The sequence below is a fragment of the Lingula anatina genome, chromosome 3 (assembly GCF_051362555.1).
Source record: "Lingula anatina isolate TDL-2025a chromosome 3, LinAna3.0, whole genome shotgun sequence".
Lineage (NCBI taxonomy): Eukaryota > Metazoa > Brachiopoda > Lingulata > Lingulida > Lingulidae > Lingula > Lingula anatina.
In genome coordinates, this window is record NC_141769.1 from 2,752,347 (window position 1) to 2,766,244 (window position 13,898).

General features: G+C 34.8%; 1 protein-coding gene across 7 annotated transcripts in view; it reads left to right on the plus strand.

Moving 5' to 3' along the window:
- Window positions 1-13,898, plus strand: part of LOC106158186 (serine/threonine-protein phosphatase with EF-hands 1) — a 37,686-nt gene that overhangs the window by 21,278 nt on the left and 2,510 nt on the right. For all 7 annotated transcript variants that reach the window (XM_013534084.3, XM_087008142.1, XM_013534083.3 and 4 more), the window contains 4 exons: window positions 287-435; window positions 950-1,056; window positions 1,676-1,842; window positions 2,238-2,325. In XM_013534084.3, the coding sequence (XP_013389538.2) occupies window positions 287-435; window positions 950-1,056; window positions 1,676-1,842; window positions 2,238-2,325 (511 nt within the window). The remainder of the gene's footprint in view (window positions 1-286; window positions 436-949; window positions 1,057-1,675; window positions 1,843-2,237; window positions 2,326-13,898) is intronic.

Genomic DNA, 13,898 nt, shown 5'->3' on the forward strand with positions numbered 1-13,898 from the left:
AATTTTGTGCATGGTTACACCTGCACTTACCTGTTTAGTAGAGTTCCTGAGGAAGACTGACAGCGTTAAATATGCCTTTTCTGACTTAAAATGGCTTTTATGTATGGTTTTTGAAGTACTGGTTTACTGTTTTATTGTTTTAATTATTAAGTAAGAGTAGAGTTGCAGTTTTCCAGTTAACAAGTAGAACATTGACATGTGCAAGATGCATTTAGGATTTCTAATAAAGTGCAAAATCCTTCTTTACATATTTATTTATTTATTTATTTATTTATTTATGTCTCAGGTGCTAACAATCTTCTCTGCCTCCAACTATTACGAAGAGGGCAGCAACAAAGGAGCATACATCAAACTGGGCCAGGATCATAAACCAGAGTTTGTACAGTATATGACAACAAAAGCCAGCAGGGGCAGGAATATTTCCATCAGACAAAGGCAAGCCTAAGTTAGAGCTTTGAGCTTTATATAATAAAAAATAATTGCATTAGTACAGTGCATGACAGCAAGAGCTAGCAAAGGCAGAAATATTTCAATCAGACAAAGACAAATCACAGAGCTTTGAGCTTAATGTAATATAATTTAATATAATACAACATGTCATTGAGTGCATTTTGAATTGCATAGTATATCTAACACATTGTAGGTGTTACTGAAGTATCATGTGTAAAGATTACACTAAAGGAAATCTGGTTAATTGTAACCATATGTAGGATTCATAGAAAATACACACATTAAATGTATTTGCAAGTTTTTGTGTAAGATAGTAAAGTGGCCATGATAGTAGCCAGGATTGCAACAGATGTGAAGTGCACAACAGCCACAACATAATCCTTCTTTTATTTGCATGGTGTGCACGTGTGTGTGTGTGTGTGTGAGAGAGAGAGAGAGAGAGAGTATATATTTTATATTCTTATCAATTTTAATAAATATGTACATTAACACATTACAGGGTGGGTATTATAGAGGCCTCAGCAATACGAAACCTGAAGGAAAGAATCTTTGCCTCTGGTCTAGAACTAAAACGAGAGTTCCAGAAATTTGATCCAGAAAATACAGGTATTGTCTTATTTACGTATGAAAACACATTGCTTTGGAAAATTATAAGTAGACTTGTATATTGACTTGTTAGCTGGTTGGAAACAAAAAGTGGCTTAATTTTTCTTATCTTTTTCACTCTTACGCATACACATGTATCTTTACTTTGGCAGATTTTTCTCTAGCAAAATTTTCAATAGGAAATTGGTCCAAAATCCTACAGGGTCATTGAGACATACATATATGTCCTAGATAGGAATCCTGTAGGACTCCCAATGGAATTTTTATGGAGTCCCATAGAGTCTTGCAGGATTCTTATGGAGTCCCATAGAGTCTTGCAGGAATCCTATAGTCCCATAGAGTCTTGCAGGATTCCTATGGGACATCCCATAAGAAATTGCTGCAAGAGTTGTTTACAATTATGCAGGAAATTGTAATTTCTGCATTTAATTACGTAGTGATTTCTACACAGAGCAGAGGTACCGGTGACATGAAAGCCACAGAAATATTTAAAACTTTTGCATTGATCATTACAGCTGTTCACTAAAAAAAGCTGTGAAATATTCGGCAGTCAGTAAAAATTTTCTGTCAATGTCTTTGGATTGCCATTGTTAAATTCTCCTTTTGGCAATGTTTTCAGGCAGACTTCATGTGATGGACTGGTGCTGTGCAATGGAGAATGTCTTACATATGGAGTTGCCATGGCGAACCCTCAGAGAAAAGTTAGTGGATGTGGATGCCGACGGAAAGGTCATAGTGACCACCATGTTTGATTTTTGCCAGATCCACTGCAATTTTACTACTGCTGTAAGTCACTTTGATTTAAAAGGATTAACAGGAGACGTTTGTTGCAAAGCACTACAATTTACAGGTTTTTTTAGTTATTATCTGTTACTTGCCAGGAAGCAATCGATAGATCTCCAAATTCATAAGTGCCTTACAAGAATATTTCAAGAATATATTTAGTATTTGGCTAATTTTTTTTTCAAAGATTTAGTTTCTGTATATGTAAGTCTGACAATTATAACAATATTCTCAGTGTTTCAGTTTGGCACAAACACTTTACAAAATAATTTAACTATTTTAACTTAAAGAGAAAGGCAGAAGTGACCTACGTAATACTGTGGGGATATTTAGTATAAAAATTGTATATAATGTCTGCCATAAATTTTATTTTATATTTTTACTTTATTATTCTGCAGCAAGAAGGCCCCAGTTTGACAGAAACTTTGTATAGAAATAAAGACAGCCTTGGAACCATATTTCGGATCATCGATAAAGACAATTCAGGTTTTTATTTTCATTGTTATTATTATTATAAGGTTAATCTGTGTTATTGTACCACCAGCGTTAGCGCTGGCGGTACACATGGTTTTGGTCCCGTCCGGATCGTTCCGCCAGCTCCGCCGGACGGCTACCGTTACCGCTTCTCCTCCTAGACGGTAAGGGCCCCCGTACCCATCTCATGGATTTAGGTCACCTATAATCTCAACTTGTTCCACGTAAAATTTGGGCTTTGTCGGTATTGGTGTCTGGGTGTGGCACTCATTACAATGCACCCTTGTCTAAAAATGGCAAAATTAAATGCTAATTATCTACCCTACGGAAGGAGTTATGGGAAAAATTTCTATAGACGGCTTTCCAAAAGTCATATGTGTAGATTTCAAATATACCCTTGGATTTGACCTTTGACCTTTACTTCAAGGTCAAATGGGCCAAAATTTTCAAAAAAATGAAATTTTTTATGAAAAAAATTTTTTTTGTCCTGTTATTCAGACACTACACAGACTTAACCAATAATATTATTGGAAAGTGTTACCCTTCAGGTCATCTTTCATCTCCATAAGTTTGGGGTCAATCGGTGCATTTTCACGGGAGTAGCGGCCATAAGATACCGAAACTGAAAACTGTCTCTAATTCGGGAACTGTTAATGCTAGAGACCCATTCTTTTTTGCATTTTGTAGAGCATGTAAAGCCCAACACTGGAGGTGGTCTCGTTTTTTTTGTATTCCATACGGTTTTCGAGTTACGCTGTATCAAAAAGTACATATTGGTGGTAATGGATAATAAATTTTGAACTCTGGAAAAATAAAACATAAGGCTTGGCAAAGCAGACAACTTGTGTTCAAAAATGACATTATTTCATCAAATTTGAACTTCTGAAACTTCAGAGCACCTCCTATTTCAAGAATTTTGACCAAAATGACATTTTCTTTATTTTAATTAATTTTTTCTGTACAAAATTTAAGGCACATTATGGTAACTCCAAAATTATAACATTTAGTCCCTTATATCTCCAAAACTGGCAGAGATAGGTCCATAGTTACTATTAAAGTTGAATAGGAAGTCATATACTGGCAATCTTACTGTGACCTTGAAATTGACCTTTGACCTACTTTTCACCATGAACTGAACTTTGCAAATTTTGCTTCCCTTTTATCTCCAAAACTGGCAGAGATAGGTCCATAGTTACTATTGAACTTGAATAGAAAGTCATATACTGGCAATCTAAATGTGACCTTACAATTGACCTTTGACCTACTTTTCACCATGAACTGAACTTTGCAAAATTTGCTTCCCTTTTATCTCCAAAACTGGCTGAGATAGGTCCATAGTTAGTATTGAACTTGAATAGAAAGTTATATACTGGCAATCTAAATGTGACCTTGAAATTGACCTTTGACCTACTTTTCACCATGAATTGAACTTTGCAAATTTTGCTTTCCTTTTATCTCCAAAACTGGCAGAGATAGGTCCGTAGTTACTATTGAACTTCAATAGGAAGTCATATACTGGCAATCTAAATGTGACCTTAAAATTGACCTTTGACCTACTTTTCACCATGAACTGAACTTTGCAAAATTTGCTTCCCTTTTATCTCCAAAACTGGCTGAGATAGGTCCATAGTTAGTATTGAACTTGAAGAGAAAGTCATATACTGGCAATCTAAATGTGACCTTAAAATTGACCTTTGACCTACTTTTCACCATGAACTGAACTTTGCAAAATTTGCTTCCCTTTTATCTCCAAAACTGGCAGAGATAGGTCCATAGTTAGTATTGAACTTGAATAGAAAGTCATATACTGGCAATCTAAATGTGACCTTGAAATTGACCTTTGACCTACTTTTCACCATGAATTGAACTTTGCAAATTTTGCTTTCCTTTTATCTCCAAAACTGGCAGAGATAGGTCCATAGTTACTATTGAACTTGAATAGGAAGTCATATACTGGCAATCTATATGTGACCTTAAAATTGACCTTTGACCTACATTTCACCATGAATTGAACTTTGCAAATTTTGCTTTCCTTTTATCTCCAGAACTGGCAGAGATATGTCCGTAGTTACTATTGAACTTGAATAGGAAGTCATATACTGGCAATCTATATGTGACCTTAAAATTGACCTTTGACCTACTTTTCACCATGAACTGAACTTTGCAAATTTTTCTTCCCTTTTATCTCCAAAACTGGCAGAGATAGGTCCATAGTTACTATTGAACTTGAATAGGAAGTCATATACTGGCAATCTAAATGTGACATAAAAATTGACCTTTGACTTACTTTACACCATGAACTGAATTTTGCAAATTTTGCTTTTCTTTTATCTCCAAAACTGGCTGAGATAGGTCGGTAGTTACTATTGAACTTGAATAGAAAGTCATATACTGGCAATCTAAATGTGACCTTAAAATTGACCTTTGACCTACTTTTCACCATAAACTGAACTTTGCAAATTTTTCTTCCCTTTTATCTCCAAAACTGGCAGAGATAGGTCCATAGTTAGTATTGAACTTGAATAGAAAGTCATATACTGGCAATCTAAATGTGACCTTGAAATTGACCTTTGACCTACTTTTCACCATGAATTGAACTTTGCAAATTTTGCTTTCCTTTTATCTCCAAAACTGGCAGAGATAGGTCCGTAGTTACTATTGAACTTCAATAGGAAGTCATATACTGGCAATCTATATGTGACCTTAAAATTGACCTTTGACCTACTTTTCACCATGAATTGAACTTTGCAAATTTTGCTTTCCTTTTATCTCCAAAACTGGCAGAGATAGGTCCATAGTTAGTATTGAACTTGAATAGGAAGTCATATACTGGCAATCTATATGTGACCTTAAAATTGACCTTTGACCTACTTTTCACCATGAACTGAACTTTGCAAATTTTTCTTCCCTTTTATCTCCAAAACTGGCAGAGATAGGTCCATAGTTACTATTGAACTTGAATAGGAAGTCATATACTGGCAATCTAAATGTGACATAAAAATTGACCTTTGACTTACTTTACACCATGAACCGAATTTTGCAAATTTTGCTTTTCTTTTATCTCCAAAACTGGCTGAGATAGGTCGGAAGTTACTATTGAACTTGAATAGAAAGTCATATACTGGCAATCTAAATGTGACCTTAAAATTGACCTTTGACCTACTTTTCACCATAAACTGAACTTTGCAAATTTTTCTTCCCTTTTATCTCCAAAACTGGCAGAGGTAGGTCCATAGTTACTATTGAACTTGAATAGGAAGTCATATACTGGCAATCTAAATGTGACCTTAAAATTGACCTTTGACCTACTTTTCACCATGAATTGAACTTTGCAAATTTTGCTTTCCTTTTATCTCCAAAACTGGCAGAGATAGGTCCATAGTTAGTATTGAACTTGAATAGAAAGTCATATACTGGCAATCTAAATGTGACCTTGAAATTGACCTTTGACCTACTTTTCACCATGAATTGAACTTTGCAAATTTTGCTTTCCTTTTATCTCCAAAACTGGCAGAGATAGGTCCGTAGTTACTATTGAACTTCAATAGGAAGTCATATACTGGCAATCTAAATGTGACCTTAAAATTGACCTTTGACCTACTTTTCACCATGAACTGAACTTTGCAAAATTTGCTTCCCTTTTATCTCCAAAACTGGCTGAGATAGGTCCATAGTTAGTATTGAACTTGAATAGAAAGTCATATACTGGCAATCTAAATGTGACCATGAAATTGACCTTTGACCTACTTTTCACCATGAACTGAATTTTGCAAATTTTGCTTTTCTTTTATCTCCAAAACTGGCTGAGATAGGTCGGCAGTTACTATTGAACTTGAATAGGAAGTCATATACTGGCAATCTAAATGTGACCTTAAAATTGACCTTTGACCTACTTTACACCATGAACTGAATTTTGCAAATTTTGCTTTTCTTTTATCTCCAAAACTGGTTGAGATAGGTCGGTAGTTACTATTGAACTTGAATAGAAAGTCATATACTGGCAATCTAAATGTGACCTTGAAGTTGACCTTTGACCTACTTTTCACCATGAATTGAACTTTGCAAATTTTGCTTTCCTTTTATCTCCAAAACTGGCAGAGATAGGTCCGTAGTTACTATTGAACTTGAATAGGAAGTCATATACTGGCAATCTATATGTGACCTTAAAATTGACCTTTGACCTACTTTTCACCATGAATTGAACTTTGCAAATTTTGCTTTCCTTTTATCTCCAGAACTGGCAGAGATAGGTCCGTAGTTACTATTGAACTTGAATAGGAAGTCATATACTGGCAATCTATATGTGACCTTAAAATTGACCTTTGACCTACTTTTCACCATGAACTGAACTTTGCAAAATTTGCTTCCCTTTTATCTCCAAAACTGGCTGAAATAGGTCCATAGTTAGTATTGAACTTGAATAGAAAGTCATATACTGGCAATCTAAATGTGACCTTGAAATTGACCTTTGACCTACTTTACACCATGAATTGAACTTTGCAAATTTTGCTTTCCTTTTATCTCCAAAACTGGCAGAGATAGGTCCATAGTTACTATTGAACTTGAATAGAAAGTCATATACTGGCAATCTAAATGTGACCTTAAAATTGACCTTTGACCTACTTTTCACCATGAACTGAACTTTGCAAAATTTGCTTCCCTTTTATCTCCAAAACTGGCTGAGATAGGTCCATAGTTAGTATTGAACTTGAAGAGAAAGTCATATACTGGCAATCTAAATGTGACCTTAAAATTGACCTTTGACCTACTTTTCACCATGAACTGAACTTTGCAAAATTTCCTTCCCTTTTATCTCCAAAACTGGCAGAGATAGGTCCATAGTTAGTATTGAACTTGAATAGAAAGTCATATACTGGCAATCTAAATGTGACCTTGAAATTGACCTTTGACCTACTTTTCACCATGAATTGAACTTTGCAAATTTTGCTTTCCTTTTATCTCCAAAACTGGCAGAGATAGGTCCATAGTTACTATTGAACTTGAATAGGAAGTCATATACTGGCAATCTATATGTGACCTTAAAATTGACCTTTGACCTACATTTCACCATGAATTGAACTTTGCAAATTTTGCTTTCCTTTTATCTCCAGAACTGGCAGAGATATGTCCGTAGTAACTATTGAACTTGAATAGGAAGTCATATACTGGCAATCTATATGTGACCTTAAAATTGACCTTTGACCTACTTTTCACCATGAACTGAACTTTGCAAATTTTTCTTCCCTTTTATCTCCAAAACTGGCAGAGATAGGTCCATAGTTACTATTGAACTTGAATAGGAAGTCATATACTGGCAATCTAAATGTGACATAAAAATTGACCTTTGACTTACTTTACACCATGAACTGAATTTTGCAAATTTTGCTTTTCTTTTATCTCCAAAACTGGCTGAGATAGGTCGGTAGTTACTATTGAACTTGAATAGAAAGTCATATACTGGCAATCTAAATGTGACCTTAAAATTGACCTTTGACCTACTTTTCACCATAAACTGAACTTTGCAAATTTTTCTTCCCTTTTATCTCCAAAACTGGCAGAGATAGGTCCATAGTTAGTATTGAACTTGAATAGAAAGTCATATACTGGCAATCTAAATGTGACCTTGAAATTGACCTTTGACCTACTTTTCACCATGAATTGAACTTTGCAAATTTTGCTTTCCTTTTATCTCCAAAACTGGCAGAGATAGGTCCGTAGTTACTATTGAACTTCAATAGGAAGTCATATACTGGCAATCTATATGTGACCTTAAAATTGACCTTTGACCTACTTTTCACCATGAATTGAACTTTGCAAATTTTGCTTTCCTTTTATCTCCAAAACTGGCAGAGATAGGTCCATAGTTAGTATTGAACTTGAATAGGAAGTCATATACTGGCAATCTATATGTGACCTTAAAATTGACCTTTGACCTACTTTTCACCATGAACTGAACTTTGCAAATTTTTCTTCCCTTTTATCTCCAAAACTGGCAGAGATAGGTCCATAGTTACTATTGAACTTGAATAGGAAGTCATATACTGGCAATCTAAATGTGACATAAAAATTGACCTTTGACTTACTTTACACCATGAACCGAATTTTGCAAATTTTGCTTTTCTTTTATCTCCAAAACTGGCTGAGATAGGTCGGTAGTTACTATTGAACTTGAATAGAAAGTCATATACTGGCAATCTAAATGTGACCTTAAAATTGACCTTTGACCTACTTTTCACCATAAACTGAACTTTGCAAATTTTTCTTCCCTTTTATCTCCAAAACTGGCAGAGGTAGGTCCATAGTTACTATTGAACTTGAATAGTAAGTCATATACTGGCAATCTAAATGTGACCTTAAAATTGACCTTTGACCTACTTTTCACCATGAATTGAACTTTGCAAATTTTGCTTTCCTTTTATCTCCAAAACTGGCAGAGATAGGTCCATAGTTAGTATTGAACTTGAATAGAAAGTCATATACTGGCAATCTAAATGTGACCTTGAAATTGACCTTTGACCTACTTTTCACCATGAATTGAACTTTGCAAATTTTGCTTTCCTTTTATCTCCAAAACTGGCAGAGATAGGTCCGTAGTTACTATTGAACTTCAATAGGAAGTCATATACTGGCAATCTAAATGTGACCTTAAAATTGACCTTTGACCTACTTTTCACCATGAACTGAACTTTGCAAAATTTGCTTCCCTTTTATCTCCAAAACTGGCTGAGATAGGTCCATAGTTAGTATTGAACTTGAATAGAAAGTCATATACTGGCAATCTAAATGTGACCATGAAATTGACCTTTGACCTACTTTTCACCATGAACTGAATTTTGCAAATTTTGCTTTTCTTTTATCTCCAAAACTGGCTGAGATAGGTCGGCAGTTACTATTGAACTTGAATAGGAAGTCATATACTGGCAATCTAAATGTGACCTTAAAATTGACCTTTGACCTACTTTACACCATGAACTGAATTTTGCAAATTTTGCTTTTCTTTTATCTCCAAAACTGGTTGAGATAGGTCCGTAGTTACTATTGAACTTGAATAGAAAGTCATATACTGGCAATCTAAATGTGACCTTGAAGTTGACCTTTGACCTACTTTTCACCATGAATTGAACTTTGCAAATTTTGCTTTCCTTTTATCTCCAAAACTGGCAGAGATAGGTCGGTAGTTACTATTGAACTTGAATAGGAAGTCATATACTGGCAATCTATATGTGACCTTAAAATTGACCTTTGACCTACTTTTCACCATGAATTGAACTTTGCAAATTTTGCTTTCCTTTTATCTCCAGAACTGGCAGAGATAGGTCCGTAGTTACTATTGAACTTGAATAGGAAGTCATATACTGGCAATCTATATGTGACCTTAAAATTGACCTTTGACCTACTTTTCACCATGAACTGAACTTTGCAAATTTTTCTTCCCTTTTATCTCCAAAACTGGCAGAGATAGGTCCATAGTTACTATTGAACTTGAATAGAAAGTCATATACTGGCAATCTAAATGTGACCTTAAAATTGACCTTTGACCTACTTTTCACCATAAACTGAACTTTGCAAATTTTTCTTCCCTTTTATCTCCAAAACTGGCAGAGATAGGTCCATAGTTACTATTGAACTTGAATAGGAAGTCATATACTGGCAATCTATATGTGACCTTAAAATTGACCTTTGACCTACTTTTCACCATGAACTGAACTTTGCAAAATTTGCTTCCCTTTTATCTCCAAAACTGGCTGAGATAGGTCCATAGTTAGTATTGAACTTGAATAGAAAGTCATATACTGGCAATCTAAATGTGACCTTGAAATTGACCTTTGACCTACTTTACACCATGAATTGAACTTTGCAAATTTTGCTTTCCTTTTATCTCCAAAACTGGCAGAGATAGGTCCATAGTTAGTATTGAACTTGAATAGGAAGTCATATACTGGCAATCTATATGTGACCTTAAAATTGACCTTTGACCTACTTTTCACCATGAACTGAACTTTGCAAATTTTTCTTCCCTTTTATCTCCAAAACTGGCAGAGATAGGTCCATAGTTACTATTGAACTTGAATAGGAAGTCATATACTGGCAATCTAAATGTGACATAAAAATTGACCTTTGACTTACTTTACACCATGAACTGAATTTTGCAAATTTTGCTTTTCTTTTATCTCCAAAACTGGCTGAGATAGGTCGGTAGTTTCTATTGAACTTGAATAGAAAGTCATATACTGGCAATCTAAATGTGACCTTAAAATTGACCTTTGACCTACTTTTCACCATAAACTGAACTTTGCAAATTTTTCTTCCCTTTTATCTCCAAAACTGGCAGAGATAGGTCCATAGTTACTATTGAACTTGAATAGGAAGTCATATACTGGCAATCTAAATGTGACCTTAAAATTGACCTTTGACCTACTTTTCACCATGAATTGAACTTTGCAAATTTTGCTTTCCTTTTATCTCCAAAACTGGCAGAGATAGGTCCATAGTTAGTATTGAACTTGAATAGAAAGTCATATACTGGCAATCTAAATGTGACCTTGAAATTGACCTTTGACCTACTTTTCACCATGAATTGAACTTTGCAAATTTTGCTTTCCTTTTATCTCCAAAACTGGCAGAGATAGGTCCGTAGTTACTATTGAACTTGAATAGGAAGTCATATACTGGCAATCTAAATGTGACCTTAAAATTGACCTTTGACCTACTTTTCACCATGAACTGAACTTTGCAAAATTTGCTTCCCTTTTATCTCCAAAACTGGCTGAGATAGGTCCATAGTTAGTATTGAACTTGAATAGAAAGTCATATACTGGCAATCTAAATGTGACCATGAAATTGACCTTTGACCTACTTTTCACCATGAACTGAATTTTGCAAATTTTGCTTTTCTTTTATCTCCAAAACTGGCTGAGATAGGTCGGCAGTTACTATTGAACTTGAATAGGAAGTCATATACTGGCAATCTAAATGTGACCTTAAAATTGACCTTTGACCTACTTTACACCATGAACTGAATTTTGCAAATTTTGCTTTTCTTTTATCTCCAAAACTGGTTGAGATAGGTCGGTAGTTACTATTGAACTTGAATAGAAAGTCATATACTGGCAATCTAAATGTGACCTTGAAGTTGACCTTTGACCTACTTTTCACCATGAATTGAACTTTGCAAATTTTGCTTTCCTTTTATCTCCAAAACTGGCAGAGATAGGTCGGTAGTTACTATTGAACTTGAATAGGAAGTCATATACTGGCAATCTATATGTGACCTTAAAATTGACCTTTGACCTACTTTTCACCATGAATTGAACTTTGCAAATTTTGCTTTCCTTTTATCTCCAGAACTGGCAGAGATAGGTCCGTAGTTACTATTGAACTTGAATAGGAAGTCATATACTGGCAATCTATATGTGACCTTAAAATTGACCTTTGACCTACTTTTCACCATGAACTGAACTTTGCAAATTTTTCTTCCCTTTTATCTCCAAAACTGGCAGAGATAGGTCCATAGTTAGTATTGAACTTGAATAGAAAGTCATATACTGGCAATCTAAATGTGACCTTGAAATTGACCTTTGACCTACTTTTCACCATGAATTGAACTTTGCAAATTTTGCTTTCCTTTTATCTCCAAAACTGGCAGAGATAGGTCCGTAGTTACTATTGAACTTCAAAAGGAAGTCATATACTGGCAATCTAAATGTGACCTTAAAATTGACCTTTGACCTACTTTTCACCATGAACTGAACTTTGCAAAATTTGCTTCCCTTTTATCTCCAAAACTGGCTGAGATAGGTCCATAGTTAGTATTGAACTTGAATAGAAAGTCATATACTGGCAATCTAAATGTGACCATGAAATTGACCTTTGACCTACTTTTCACCATGAACTGAATTTTGCAAATTTTGCTTTTCTTTTATCTCCAAAACTGGCTGAGATAGGTCCATAGTTACTATTGAACTTGAATAGGAAGTCATATACTGGCAATCTAAATGTGACCTTAAAATTGACCTTTGACCTACTTTACACCATGAACTGAATTTTGCAAATTTTGCTTTTCTTTTATCTCCAAAACTGGTTGAGATAGGTCGGTAGTTACTATTGAACTTGAATAGAAAGTCATATACTGGCAATCTAAATGTGACCTTGAAGTTGACCTTTGACCTACTTTTCACCATGAATTGAACTTTGCAAATTTTGCTTTCCTTTTATCTCCAAAACTGGCAGAGATAGGTCGGTAGTTACTATTGAACTTGAATAGGAAGTCATATACTGGCAATCTATATGTGACCTTAAAATTGACCTTTGACCTACTTTTCACCATGAATTGAACTTTGCAAATTTTGCTTTCCTTTTATCTCCAGAACTGGCAGAGATAGGTCCGTAGTTACTATTGAACTTGAATAGGAAGTCATATACTGGCAATCTATATGTGACCTTAAAATTGACCTTTGACCTACTTTTCACCATGAACTGAACTTTGCAAATTTTTCTTCCCTTTTATCTCCAAAACTGGCAGAGATAGGTCCATAGTTACTATTGAACTTGAATAGAAAGTCATATACTGGCAATCTAAATGTGACCTTAAAATTGACCTTTGACCTACTTTTCACCATAAACTGAACTTTGCAAATTTTTCTTCCCTTTTATCTCCAAAACTGGCAGAGATAGGTCCATAGTTACTATTGAACTTGAATAGGAAGTCATATACTGGCAATCTATATGTGACCTTAAAATTGACCTTTGACCTACTTTTCACCATGAACTGAACTTTGCAAAATTTGCTTCCCTTTTATCTCCAAAACTGGCTGAGATAGGTCCATAGTTAGTATTGAACTTGAATAGAAAGTCATATACTGGCAATCTAAATGTGACCTTGAAATTGACCTTTGACCTACTTTACACCATGAATTGAACTTTGCAAATTTTGCTTTCCTTTTATCTCCAAAACTGGCAGAGATAGGTCCATAGTTAGTATTGAACTTGAATAGAAAGTCATATACTGGCAATCTAAATGTGACCTTAAAATTGACCTTTGACCTACTTTTCACCATGAACTGAACTTTGCAAAATTTGCTTCCTTTTTATCTCCAAAACTGGCTGAGATAGGTCCATAGTTAGTATTGAACTTGAATAGAAAGTCATATACTGGCAATCTAAATGTGACCTTGAAATTGACCTTTGACCTACTTTTCACCATGAATTGAACTTTGCAAAGTTTGCTTTCCTTTTATCTCCAAAACTGGCAGAGATAGGTCCATAGTTACTATTGAACTTGAATAGAAAGTCATATACTGGCAATCTATATGTGACCTTAAAATTGACCTTTGACCTACTTTACACCATGAACTGAATTTTGCAAATTTTGCTTTTCTTTTATCTCCAAAACTGGCTGAGATAGGTCGGTAGTTACTATTGAACTTGAATAGGAAGTCATATACTGGCAATCTAAATGTGACCTTAAAATTGACCTTTGACCTACTTTACACCATGAACTGAATTTTGCAAATTTTGCTTTTCTTTTATCTCCAAAACTGGCTGAGATAGGTCGGTAGTTACTATTGAACTTGAATAGAAAGTCA